The 14,063-nt window shown below is 39.2% G+C and overlaps 1 protein-coding gene across 2 annotated transcripts in view; it reads left to right on the top strand.

The window, feature by feature from the left end:
• DCAF7 (DDB1 and CUL4 associated factor 7) overlaps positions 1 to 14,063 on the top strand; it is a 31,420-nt gene that overhangs the window by 4,568 nt on the left and 12,789 nt on the right. For both annotated transcript variants that reach the window (XR_003235113.2, XM_025999554.2), the window contains exon 2: positions 13,768 to 13,926. Coding sequence is in view for 1 of the 2 variants with exons in the window: in XM_025999554.2 (XP_025855339.1) it covers positions 13,768 to 13,926 (159 nt within the window). In the remaining variant the exon portion in view is untranslated. The remainder of the gene's footprint in view (positions 1 to 13,767; positions 13,927 to 14,063) is intronic.

The following is a 14,063-nucleotide window of genomic DNA, read 5'->3' as shown; positions in this document are numbered from 1 at the left end:
GTTCCTGGGCTTCTTTTCACTTATTTGCATGTTTCAGGGTTGGTTTTGAATAGAATTGGCAGATTGATAGGGGTTTATTTTTTCCTAATATTTATCTAGCTGACCATCATGCTTTAAGATTTAGCATCTAGAAAACATTTTGAGGTTCTGAAGAGAGAAATAGGTATACCTGATGCTTTTTGAAAAATACTGGTAGTGAATCTGGATAAGACTATCTTGTGCTTGAAATACACATGGGATGACTGCTTGCCTTTTCGGCCTGTGTTGATGCCTCTGAGATTTTAAAGTAGTTATTTTATCTATTTGGCACATAATGATTTTGACTCTGGCATATAAATTTTCGTTCCTTAGTATTTGTGGCAGCCCTTCAGGAATCTCTTCATTTAATCCAACAGATATGTACTGAACACATACTTAAGTGTTTTAGGCACAATTATGATACTTAGTAGCCTTCTGTGGCCTTTGCTACCAGATAGAAAATTGGCAACAAAAAAGACAAAGTGTTTTAGTACACCTAAGTATTTATGATAGATAGAATTTTGCAGTGCTCCATCAGTCCCTGTCAAGACTGTCAGCCAGGGGAATTTAAAATATAAAAGTCTTCTGATTTTAACTTCCTCCTTTCTTTTTTCTAGACAGTGAGAGGACTAATTCCTCCATGGGACCACTGGATAAAAGTGCTGCTGCTTTATTACTTTTTGTCCTAACCTGGTTCATACAGACTTACTGGAGAAGCTGTGATTTGAGCAAGGAATGAATCTGTGTTCTGTAGGTAGTCTGGCTTGCCTGAGGCCAGGATGCTAGAGCTGTTGGCTTAGTCTCTGAGCTGACAGGGTACTATGACAGAATTCATCTCAGAGTTTGACAAGGCAAGGCTCCTCTGCAGACATTGATCAACAATACTCAGTCAAGAACAGGCTTGAAGGGATGACAAATGGAAAAGATTAAGAAAAGCTGGTTTATTCTCACAGGATTTTGCTTAGCTGATTTTGGTTATATTAACAATCATAGAAAATGTTCCACTGACTGGAGTGGCCTATTGATTTGCATAACTTGGGGCTTTAACACAATTACATATATACGGAGGTGCCTGAGTGGCTCAGTTGGTTAAGTGACTCTTGCTAATGGTTCAGGTCTTTATCTGAGGGATGTAGGATCCAGCCCCACTTTGGGCTTCATGCTGGGTGCCTACTGGAGCCTACTTAAAAAAAAAAAAAAAAGAAAGAAAGAATTACATGTATATACACATTCATCTTCATGTTCTGATATTAGCACTGTGTGTAATAAAGTGAAATACGGTTTCCTCTCTCAGGGAGCATGAAATAACAAGATAGGCATGACATCTTTTAAATTTTTTTAAAATGTAAGATGTGAATTTTACTATGTGAATAGTAACTTATGTTGTTACTCATGAAAGCATTTGAAGGTGAAGATGTGGTCATGTCTCTTTGCAGTAAATATTTTATGTTGCATATAGGCTTATTTAGAGATTTATTTACTTATTTTATAGAGAGATTGGGGGTGGAGGTGTGGGGGCAGGGGCATAGGGAAAGAGAATCTCAAATAGGCTCCACACTGAGCATGGAGCCTGACATGGGGCTCTATCCCATGACCCTTAGACCACGACCTGAGCCAACCAAGAATCGGCTGCTCAATTGACTGCACCACCCGTGCACCCTGCATATATGTGTCTTAGGAGACATTTGACATAATAATATCCATTTTGACATAGTAATATCCACAGTTTAGGGCAGCCCTGGTGGCTCAGTGGTATAGAGCCTACCTTTGACCCAGGGCATGATCCTGGGGTCCTGGGATCAAGTCCCACATCAGGCTCCCTGCATGGAGCCTGCTTCTCCCTCTGCCTGTATCTCTGCCTCTCTCTCTGTGTGTGTCTCTCATGAATAAATAAATAAAATCTTTAAAAAAAAAAAAGACTTTATGGAAATAAAAGTTTAAAGTAATGAGTTTAAACTCTTTCTCTCAAGAAAAATGAACACAAAACATTGACATTGAAAACTTTCCTAGGAAAGTTGCTCAGTTTTAAGGATGAAGAAAGAATTGGGCAGCCAGGCAAAAACAGTTGAGTCCTCTTGAAGAGGAGAAATTAGGTGTACCACATTTGATGACAGAAGGTAATTGAGCAATGTCTACAAATGTGCAATTATTATAGATTGTGCCACTATAAATACCTGAGAATATGCTTAAAAATATAGATTTATGTTGTAAAAATAATTCACTTAAAAAATATTTTATTCATTTATTTGAGAGAAAAAGAACAAGTAGCAGGAGCCACAGAAGGAGTGGCAGACGGACAGAGAGAAGCAGGCTCCCTGGTGAGCAGGAAGCCCAATACAGATCTAGATCCCAGGAACCTGGAATCATGACCTGAGCCAAAGGGAGATGCTTAACCAACTGAGCCACCCAGGCACCCCAAAATAATGCACTTTTAGAAAAGATAACTCAATTTACAAAAATGGGCCATGTACTAAGAAAATAAATTTTTTAAGTTAAGGGAAGTCAGTTGATTAGGAAAAATTACTACATATCAAAACTTAAGGGAGGATGAGAGAACTGAGGCCCAGATATGATAAATGACTTACCCAAAGTGACATAGATGGTAAAAGCAGAGCCAGAATTGGAATATTGTTTGTCACCAGAGCCTTAAAAATAAATATATACAAATGTGGAAAAAAAAAGAGAGAAAAAAGAACGTGTTGAAAAACAAAGGGAAACAATTGCCCTATCAGAATAAAATAGAATAAATACACTGGATTGGTATAGTTATAGCCAGAGAGATTATTGGAACCACATAGAATGTTCCAAAATGGATCTAAGTATATATAGAAATGTAGTATGTGGTAAGATAAAACCTTAATTCACTAGGAAAAAAATTAATAAATTATATTGGCATAATTGGCTGTCTACCAGAAAAAATTAGAGCCTGCTAATTAATGTATATTAAAATCAATTCTAGATCTAATATTTAAATGTTAAGAAAAGTCTCACAAACAATAATAGAAGAAAACTGATTAGGAAATTTGTACTGAGGCAGTAGGGGTGAGCAGAAGAGAAGACAATCTTAAAACCAATCGCTAAATCCAGAGTCAAATAAGGAAAAGATTGGCAGATCATATTACATACAAATAAAACATTTCTATGTGAGGAGATAATGCTGTGGATAAAGTCAAAAGACAAATGGTAGGCCAGGGGAAATACTTTCAAAACATGACAGGTTAATGTGATAGAGAAATGGAGCAAGTATAAATAGCTAGTTCATAGGAGCAAGTATGAATGTTGAATAAATAGGAAAAGATGCTCAACCTCACAGTTAAGGGAAATGAGAATTGACCAAGTAATTTTTTTTTCCTTTTAAATTGATAAAAATAAAGTTAACTGCTTCTAGTGTTGTTGATGGTTTGAGGAAATGAACACATGCTGGTAGGAGTGTGAATTGCTATATCCTATTTGGAAAGTAATTCAGCATCCCATAAAACTAAAAATGCACATATCTTGGGGTGTCTGGCTGGTTCAGTTGGTAAAGCGTGTAACTCTTGATCTTAGGGTCATGAGTTCAAGTTCCACATTGGGCTTGGGGATAGAGCCTACTTAAAAAATAAATTTAAGAATTAATTGATTAAAAAAATAAAAATTTAAAAAAAGAATTAATTGATTAATTAAAGCAAGTATTGCTGCATTAAAATGAATAAATAAATACAATATGCATACCTTCTAATACAGCAGTCTCATTCTTGGGATTGGCCTTCAGAAATAAAGATAGCAGTATATAAGCACACACGTATGGGGCATGTTAAGTAGTGGCAAAAAAGGGAAACAACATGCATCATTAGGAGAGTTGTTGACCAACATAGTATGGTACATTTATTCCACGAAATATGTATGCATCAGTTAAAGAATGAGTTGGATCTCTTTATTTACCTGAGGGATGTCCTCATTTTGTTAAATTAATGAAAAGATTATAGCATTGGATATAGTATAGTATTAATGAAAAGATTATAGCACTGGAACTTGTCTTTTTTTTTTTTTAAGATTTTATTTATGTATTCATTCATGAAAGACACATACACACACACACAGAGGCAGAGACACAGGCAGAGGGAGAAGCAGGCTCCATGCAGGGAGCCCGATGTGGGACTCGATCCCGGGACTCCAGGACTACGCCCTGAGCCGAAGGCAGGCGCTAAACCGCTGAGCCACCCAGGGATCCCCAGAGTATTCCATTTTTCTAAAAGTTGAGAGAAAACCCTATACTTGTGTGTATATATGTTTGAGCATAAAGAAGCAATATACAGTAAATAATTGTGATGTTGTGCCCAAGATTGCAAATCTGAGAAACCACCACGGAGCCGACACCGATGCAAGCGCACGAGGGTTTATTAGCAAGCTCGTATACACAACACAGCGGAGCAGGGACTTGGACCCCGAAGTGGGTTACAGCTGGGTTTTTTATGGGCTGGTCTAGGGGATTTTCAGAAGGGGTGGAGGAATTGGAGGAATTTCTCAAGTTCTGTTTACATTCTGATATGGGGCTTTCAAGGGCATTGAGCTCTGTTCTCATTCTAACATGGGACTTTCTGCCACTGGCTTGGGCTCTGTTCTCATTCTGATATGGGATTCCCTACCGAGGACGTTCTGCAGTTTTTCCTGTAAAGTTCAGCTCTTATTCACAGGGGCCTAAGATGGTTGTACTTGTGCTAATGCTAAACTTGAGGTGGAATGGCCTTAATTTTTCTCGGCCTCCACAGTGATATATTGGGTATGGGATGAGGGGAAGTTATTCACTTTTTTGTGTACTTATACTTTGGTCTTATACAATGGTCATACATTTTATAATTCTTCAACAATCTACAAAAGTTAATTTATTTTTTATTTTTTAAAAAATATTTTATTTATTGGGATCCCTGGGTGGCGCAGCAGTTTGGCGCCTGCCTTTGGCCCAGGGCGCGATCCTGGAGACCCGGGATCGAATCCCACGTCGGGCTCCCGGTGCATGGAGCCTGCTTCTCCCTCTGCCTATGTCTCTGCCTCTCTCTCTCTCTCTCTCTCTCTCTCTCTCTCTCTCTGTGACTATCATAAATAAATAAATAAATAAATAAATAAATAAATAAATAAATAAATAAAATTTATATATTTATTCATGAGAGACACAGAGAGAGAGAGAGAGGCACAGACACAGGCAGAGGAAGAAACAGGCTCCATGCAGGGAGCCCTATGTGGGACTCGATCCCGGGACCCCAGGATCATGCCCTGGGCTGAAGGCAGCGCTAAACCGCTGAGCCACTCAGGCTGCCCTACAGAAGTTAATTTAAAGAATAAGATAAACCCAATTAAAAGATCATGAAAAATTAATTTAAAAAGGTCATTTAGTTGGAACTTGTAAGTCTGAGCAAGAAAATATAGAAGATGTAAGGTATTAAGGGTAGAATTTTGGTGTCTAAATTCTACCAGTCACCACCTTTCCCCTTGGGAGCTTCTTATCAAGGAACTTATATACCAGTAGTAATAATAGCCAAAGGAGAAGTCTAGGCCCACCCACTCTGCTAATGGCTGAACAGGCACCTCCGGTATGATGCTACTCCCTGGTAAACTAAGTTGGAGAAATGCAGATTAGCCTTAAAACTTAAGTGAGACTTTCTGCTTTTCCACGTCTGATTTATGGGCAGATGCAACCTGACCTCACCTCCTCAGGTGAACGTGGAGAGAAACTGGAGCAAAGGATGACCAGATCCATGATGAGTAGCTGGTTTGCCTCTCCATCTAGGAGCAGGCTGGGCAAGAGCAGGTGCAGTTGTGCCTGCCTAACAGCAGTCAGGCCCCCTAGTAGGACATGTACACATGCCTGGCTCATGCTTTGGTCAGTTTAACAGTTGGAGCTCATTAGGGGTGGGGATGCTAGAGCAGAACTCCTCACCCTCAGTATTTTTTCCCATGGGGGCAGGGACAGAAACTCCCTTTCCTGTGGACATATGTGGACATATGGAGTAGGAGGGAGGGTGCAAGGATTGAGAGTGCTACTAGGGATCCCTGGGTGGCGCAGCGGTTTGGCGCCTGCCTTTGGCCCAGGGCGCGATCCTGGAGACCCGGGATCGAATCCCACATCAGGCTCCCGGTGCATGGAGCCTGCTTCTCCCTCTGCCTGTGTCTCTGCCTCTCTCTCTTTCTCTCTGTATGACTATCATAAATAAATTAAAAAAAAAAAAAAAAAAGAGAGTGCTACTAATGGTTTTTTAAGACTATAGTCAAAAGCCTAGGTGAAGCATAGTTTTAAGGCAAAACAAAGTGCCAAACTTCAGGAGAATATCTGAATAATTAAATTCCTAAGGATTTTTTTTTTTTTTTTGGAGAATTGAAAATGTAGTCAAAAATCTATTCTCAAAAAAGCACCACTCTCAGAGTTTTATGGACAAATTTATCAAAGGCATAGTAATCATCTATAAGAGTTCCTATAAATCAACAAGAAAAAGACAGATACAACTCAGTAAACTGGGCAAATGTTTTAGGTCGGTGTTTTTATAGCATAATAGTGAAGAGCTTGGGCTGTGAGACAGGATTACCTATATTTAAAAGGCAGCTTCATGGCAGCCCGGGTGGCTTAGTGGTTTAGCGCCACCTTCAGCCCAGGACCTGACCCTGGAGACCGGGGATCGAGTCTCACGTCAGGCTCCCTGCATGAAGCCTGCTTCTCCCTCTGCCTCTCTCTCTCTCTCTCTCTCTCTCATAAATAAAATTAAAAAAAAAAAAAAAAGATTTAAAAGACAGCTTCAGGGGCACTTGGATGGCTCAGTCAGTTTGATGTCTGACTTGATTTTGGCTCAGGTTGTGGTCTCAAGTTCATGAAATTGAGCCCTGAGCCTGAGAGTCTCTGTTTCCCTCTGCCCCTCCCCCAGCGTGCACATGCACTCTCTCTGTCTCTTAAATAAATAAATAAATAAATAAATAAATAAATAAATAAATAAGTATTAAAAATCTTTAAAAGACAGCTTCATGATTGTTGGCAGGATACTTACCGTCTCTTTTACTTAGTATCTTAGGAAAGTGGAAAGAAGAATAGTACCTACGTCGTGAAGATGGTGAGAAGATTAAATGAGGTAGTGCTTGCAGTAAGCACTGTGCTTGTACTTGGCCCACCATAAGCACATAGATGATTAACAATTGTTACTATTAATCAGAAGTAGAAATAGTAAACAAATATGCTCAGCATCAAGAGTAAAATGGTGAAATACTGTTTTTATCCATCAGATTAGCAAAAATGTAAAAGATTATTTTCAGTGTTTTAAAAGTTATGGAGAAATTGGCACTCTTGTATACTGTTTAGGAAGTATACATGGGGGGATCCCTGGGTGGCGCAGCGGTTTGGCGCCTGCCTTTGGCCCAGGGCGCGATCCTGGAGACCCGGGATCGAATCCCACATCAGGCTCCCGGTGCATGGAGCCTGCTTCTCCCTCTGCCTGTGTCTCTGCCTCTCTCTCTCTCTCTGTGACTATCATAAATAAATAAAAAATTAAAAAAAAAAATTAAAAAAAAAAAAAAAGGAAGTATACATGGAAGCAACTTCAAATCTCTTGGATCAAATCTATAAACTTTTTAAAGCTTAACACTCATAGTTTCTGTGGTACTAACATTTAAAATGTAATGCAATAATTATACCTCTAGCAATCTATTCAATAAAGCATTTGCACATGTGCACGAAGTATAATAGCAAAACAGTGGGCTATAATCTCAATGACTGAATGGTTAATAAGTTACGATGTTCTTAACATGGCCTGCTACAGAAGAATGAGGTAAACATAAGAATACCTTCCAAGATAAGTTAAGAGCAAGTTGCAGAATACATTATATGGTCCAGGCTTCTTTATGTTTTTTAAAACACCCTACCATGTACATATACATACAAATGCACCGAAGACCATTGGGAAAGCTACACAGCAAATTGGTTTGAGAGTAAGTTGAACTGGGGGGTGGAGTTAATGGGAGACTACCACTTCACTCTCTATTATGTGAATATTCACAGAAAACTTCCATTTTCTTTCATCATCTCATTTTAAACATGTATTTGTTTATTTTATTTTATTTTTTTAAGATTTTATTTATTCACGAGAGATAGAGAGGCAGAGACACAGGCAGAGGGAGAAGCAGGCTCCATGCAGGGACTCCAGGAATCGATCCTGGGACTCCAGGATGTAGTCTTCACGCCCTGAGCCAAAGGCAGACATTCAACCACTGAGGACCCAGACGTCCCTTAAATGTATATTTGAACAAAAAACAGTAACAGTGAGAGCCAGTTGTTATTCCTCTCAATAGTTAGAGAAAAGAGCTGAAGTCCGGTTAAGGATAAAACAGGTCTGTGCAAACTTGTGAAGTCTTTGGGAAGATCAGGAAAGATGAAATCCCAGCCATTACCTACTTCTTTCCTGGGTTAGGTACTGTTGTGCAGAGGTGGTCAGACCTTGCTAAATCAGTCATCCAGGGAGGTTAAGAATATAGATAGATTCCTGGGCCCTACAAGACACTTGTTGAGTCAGAATCTTGGGCTAGAGCTAGGGACCCCAGGAATGTGTAGAGCACTCCAGGTAAATCTAAGGGGCCAGATTTGGAGACCACTGCTGTTTGCAGTAGAAGCAGAAGTAAGACCAGCCCTGTTTTTAAGGCATTTACTGGGTGAAATAGCAGAAGACAATAATGTAGGTACTTCCATTTGGCAGTATGGGGTTAGTCACCAAATGGCATAGATCAGTACTGAAAGATCACACTGTACCAGGGAGACTATAGATGGTTTATGAAGGAGGTGAGACGTAGTAGTAATATTAAAAGCTCATACACTGAGTATGACACTAGCCTAAGCAGTATACACACAAAGGGTGTTTACATACAAAGAATGTCACAAAGAACTCTGAGGTAGGTACTGTGAATGTCTTCATTTTACAGATTGGAAAACCAGTTTAGCAAAGTTAAGTAACATGTCCAAGGTTCTACAGCTAGCACGTAGTAAGTAAGGAGCTCTGGATTCCTGAAATTGGGTGGGATTTAGTTTGACAAAAAGAGGTAGGGTTTTACAAGCATAGAGGGCAGTGTAAGGAAAGGAACCTGAAAATATAAGCAGCAGTGACTAGATAAATAAGAGTGGAAGTAAGATAGGCTAGGGCCAGGTAATAAAAGAGCCTTGCATGTCTCATTAAGAGGACATAAGGGGAAAAAAAAAAGGATATTAGGGGCAAATGCTCACAGGATCTGATATTTCAAGGTTGGGGGAATCTGATGACCTGAAAGGTAGCTTTTAGAAGGGTATGTAGTGTTTTCTGTAGTTTAACCCCACAACGTTACCTGCGTGATTAGGGAGATTTTTGTCTCTTGAGCTTGCTGCCCTATCCTCAGAACTTAGTGCCTGGCACCTAGTAGCCACTCATTAAAATTCATTGAATAGGTACATAAATGAAGTATCTGGTTCAAAATCTGTATGCGAGGCTTATTCTTTATTCTACCCAATGAGCCCCCAAATTTAACCTTTCATGTTTTCTCCTCCCTTCCCCACCACGGTTGATGCAAATTTTCCCTGTTCCATCTAGAATCTTCCTTCTTTATTATTTTCTGTAAAGGTCCGAATTTTAAATCTCAAAGAACTGTTCATTCAGCCAAAATCCCTCTAATGGCCATCCCTGGTTGTCCCCTGCCATTCTTACTACCTGTCACCATAGGCCCTTAACCTTTTCCAGTTTTCCTGTGGGTCTCTGGGTTGAGCCCCTTGCCTGGCAGACAGTCCTGCCCAGCATTACCAGGACTCATATCTTACCTCCAAGGCCTCATAGTCCTATTACCACCTTCTCAGACACATTCATAGGGGAAAGCCTACCTAGGTCCTCAGTTTGCTTTCAGGGCTCTGCAGCCTGCCCAGGCATACCTTCCCAGCACCATCTGCACTGCTGTCTCAGATGGTTCCTCTCAAACAGGTTTTCTTGCTGCTCCTAGGTGGGTCATTTAGTTTGCTGCCTTAGTACATTGATTTGTTCTTTCTCTCTCATCTCTTGAGGTGGCTTCTCTTTCATCTTTGCATCCCCAGAGCCTTTACACATACCTTTGGAGACTGCTCAGATCCTATCTCTACTTCTCACTTGCCCCCTTCGAATTATTGCTCTTTCTTCTAAACTTTTACCAATTAACTGTGTTATAAATAAGCAGCCTATCATGTATTATCTGTGATACCACTTTCATTGCTGTCTTAGGGTAGTGTTACTGACTTTTAGAGCCATGGTTTTTTTTCTCCTTTTATGTCTTCATACATCATCTCCTTTAACACATTATATTTTTTGATTTTTGAAAGCCTATAGATGTCCCATAAAAATGAATATTTAGATTTAGTCATCATCAGGTTTTTAAAAGGCATGGATAGATATATAAATACACGTAGTAAAATCCTTAGGAATCTACCAAAAAAGCTACTAAAACTAATAACTAATTTAGCAGAGTTACAGGATTTAAGAGTAATGTGCCAAAGTGAGTTCTATATAGTGGCAATAAACAATTGGAAATGGGATTTTTAAAATAATTTCATTTCTAATAGGATAAAAAACACTTAGGAATAAAGTTAATGAAAAAAATGCATTGAAAACTTCAAAACACTGCTGAGAGAAATTAAAGAAAGCCTACATAAGTGGAGAAAAATGCTATTTATAGGCTGGATGACTCATTATTGTTAAGAGAGCAGTTTTTCCAGACTGATTTATAGATGCAACACAATTCTAAGCCAAAGCTTAGCAGGCTTTTTGTAGAATTTAATAAGTGGCTTCTAAAACTTACACAGAAAAGCAAATATATGGAATAGCTAAACCATTCTGAAAACAACAAAATTGAAGAACTCACACCATCTGATTTCAGGACTTCACTGGAAAGCTGCTATAATCAAGACAATGTGGTGCTGGTAAATGGATAGGCATGTAGATCAGTCGGACAGAATAGAGTCCAGAAATAGATGTGCAAATAGACGGTCAATTGATTTTCAGCAGAGTGGCCAAAGTAATTAAAAGGAGAAAGGATAGTTTTCATCACATGATGCTGGGACAGTCAGATATTCGTATGGAAAAAAAAGCGAACTTTGATTCATACTTGGCATCATATAAAGCAATTAACTTGAAATGGATCGTAGGCCTAAATATAAAGCCTAAAACTCTAAAACATTTATTTATTTATTTATTTATTTATTTATTTATTTATTTATTTATTTATTTAAAACTTTTAGAAGAAAACATAAAAAATGTGTGGCCTGCAATGGGTCAAAGATTTCCTAGCAAGGACACAAAACCATGAGTTAGAAAAGAAACAATAAACTGACATGATCAAAATTTATAATTTCTGTTCTTTAGGTCGCCTGGCTAACTTGGTTTGTAGAGCATGTGACTCAATCTCGAGGTTACGAATTGGAGTCCCACAGGGTGTAGAAGTTATGTAAATAAAACTTCTAAAAATACAATTTCTGTTCTTCAAAAAACGCTGAAAAAAAATGATGGAATAGCCATAGACCATTAAAATATACTTGTAAAACACATAACCGGGGGGGCTTATATCCAGAATATGTAAAGAACTCTAAAAACTTAAGAAATAAGAAAACAGCCTGGTAAAGAATGAAGTGAAACTATTCTGTAGGATATTGTAATGGTGGACACATGTCATAATCTATAGATTGTACAACACAAAGAGTAAACTTTATTTTTTTAAGATTTTATTTATTTATTCATGAGAGACACAGAGAGAGAGAGAGGCAGAGACACAGGCAGAGGCAGAAGCAGGCTCCATGCAGGGAGCCCAATGTGGGATCCCATCCCGGGTCTCCAGGACCACGCCCTGGGCCAAAGGTGGTGCTAAGCTGCCAAGCCATCCAGGGATCCCCAAAGGGTAAACTTTAATATAGACTAGACTTTGGGTGGTTATGTGTCAAAGTAGGTTCATCAGTTGAAAATGTACCACTTTGGTACACGTACTTTGATAGTAGAGGTGGTGTACACGTGTTGAGGGCAGGAGGTAGAACACTGTACTTTCTGCCCAGTTTTTCTGAGTCTAAAAAAGCAAGTCTTTTTTTTTTTTTTTTTTTTTTTTAAAAAGGACAAAATACCTGAATAGGCTCCAGTGGAGAATAAATAGGGATGGCAAATAAGCAAATGAAAAGATACATAGTATCACTAGTTACTAGGGAAATGTAAGTGAAAATATTGTTATATACCTGTTAGAATGATTAAAAAAAAAAAAACTGGCAATACCAAGTGCTGACAAGGATGTGGAGTGTGTGGACCTCTCCTATATTGCTAGTGGGAAGGCAGAAGGACATAGCCACTTTAGAAAACAGGTTGGCTGTTTGTTTTTTAATCAAGTTAAACATACATTTACGAGGTGACCCAGCAATTCTACTCTTAGTTGTCTACCCAAGAGAAATAAAAGCTTATCCAAGAAAAATGTATGCAAAAATATTCATAGCAATATTTATAATGATCCCAAACTAGAAATAATCTAAAAGTTCATCAGCTGGTAAATAAATGGGTACCCAATTATAGTATTTCCACATAATGCAATGTTTCCAGTGATGAAAAAGAAAACACTACTGATAAACCCAGTAACAAGATGATTCCTAGGAGCATTGTATGAAAAATAGCCAGTCACAAGACTCATTGCTGTATGATTCCATCTGTATGGTATTACAGAAAGGGCCAAACTGGATTAGTGGTTGCTTGAGGCTAGAGGTAAGGGATTAACTGCACAGGAGCCCAAGAGAACTTTTTAGGGTAATAGAAATGTTCTATATCTTAATTATCATGAAGGGTTTCCCAACTATATGCCTCTATGAATGTATACATTCTAAATCATTAAACTGTACATTTAAAGTGAGTTTTATTGCATGCAACTGTACCTAAATAAAACTGTTTTAAAAAAAAAAGGGAGGCAAGAAGATAATGGTATCTGAGATTGAAGTCAACTAACAGTAGAAGGAATTCTGCTTTCTGCTGTGTGGTTTGTCCTTAACCACTTGTTATGGATCTTTACCAAAGATTCTCCATTCCATCTTCCAGTTGGTGGAAGTTCATAAACAACTGTATACTGAGTGGCATTTCTTATTGAGCCAGATTGACTTTGACAGAAAAGAATGGAAGTTAATATTGGTCTAAACTGGCTAAGAAAAAGAGGCTGGAAACCAGGGAACTTTGCCATCAGTAGCAGCTGCTTTTTTGTGCCAGTTGCAGTGCTTTGGGTTGTTTTTTGGAGGGGGTGGGGGTAGAGGATGGGGTGGAAGGAGAGGAAGAGAGAATCTTAAGCAGGCTCCACGCTCAGCACAGAGCCCAGCACAGGGCTCAATCTCACAACCCTAAGATCATGAGCCGAAATCTAGAGTCAGACACTTAACCAACTGAGCCACCTAGACAATCCAGTGGTTTGGTTTCTTGAATGCTCATTTGATGCATGTTTTTTTTTTTTTTTTAAAGATTTTATCTATTTATTAATGAGGGAGAGAGAGAGGCAGACACACAGGCAGAGGGAGAAGCAGGCTCCATGCAGGGAGCCCGACGCGGGACTCGATCCTGGGTCTCCAGGATCAGGCCCTGGGCTGGAGGTGGCGCTAAATTGCTGAGCCACCTGGGCTGCCCCATTTGATGCATGTTTATGTGTAAGCATGTTACTAGTGTTGGGAGGTAGAGGGAAAGATATGATGTATTTGATGCTGCTCCAGAAAAACAAATGTTTACGTGGCTCAATTTGATTGTGTTAAAGGTTCAGCTTGTTGGTTTAGATGAAGAGAGTTCGGAGTTTATTTGCCGAAACACCTTTGACCATCCGTACCCCACTACAAAGCTCATGTGGATCCCTGATACAAAAGGCGTCTATCCAGACCTACTGGCAACAAGTGGTGACTATCTCCGTGTGTGGAGGGTAAGCAGGTGCTCGGTTAGCACTGGGCTTTCTCCCTTGCAGTTGTTTTTAAGCAGTGTGGAGTCAACAGAGAACAGACTGGGATTGGAAGCTGTGAGTGTCCTTGTAGCCCCAGGAGAAACAAATGGTAGCAGATC

The sequence above is a fragment of the Vulpes vulpes genome, chromosome 2 (genome assembly GCF_048418805.1).
Source record: "Vulpes vulpes isolate BD-2025 chromosome 2, VulVul3, whole genome shotgun sequence".
In the NCBI taxonomy this organism is placed as follows: Eukaryota; Metazoa; Chordata; class Mammalia; order Carnivora; family Canidae; genus Vulpes; species Vulpes vulpes.
The sequence above is the reverse complement of the archived record's forward strand: the minus strand, read 5'-3'. Positions and strand labels throughout refer to the sequence as shown.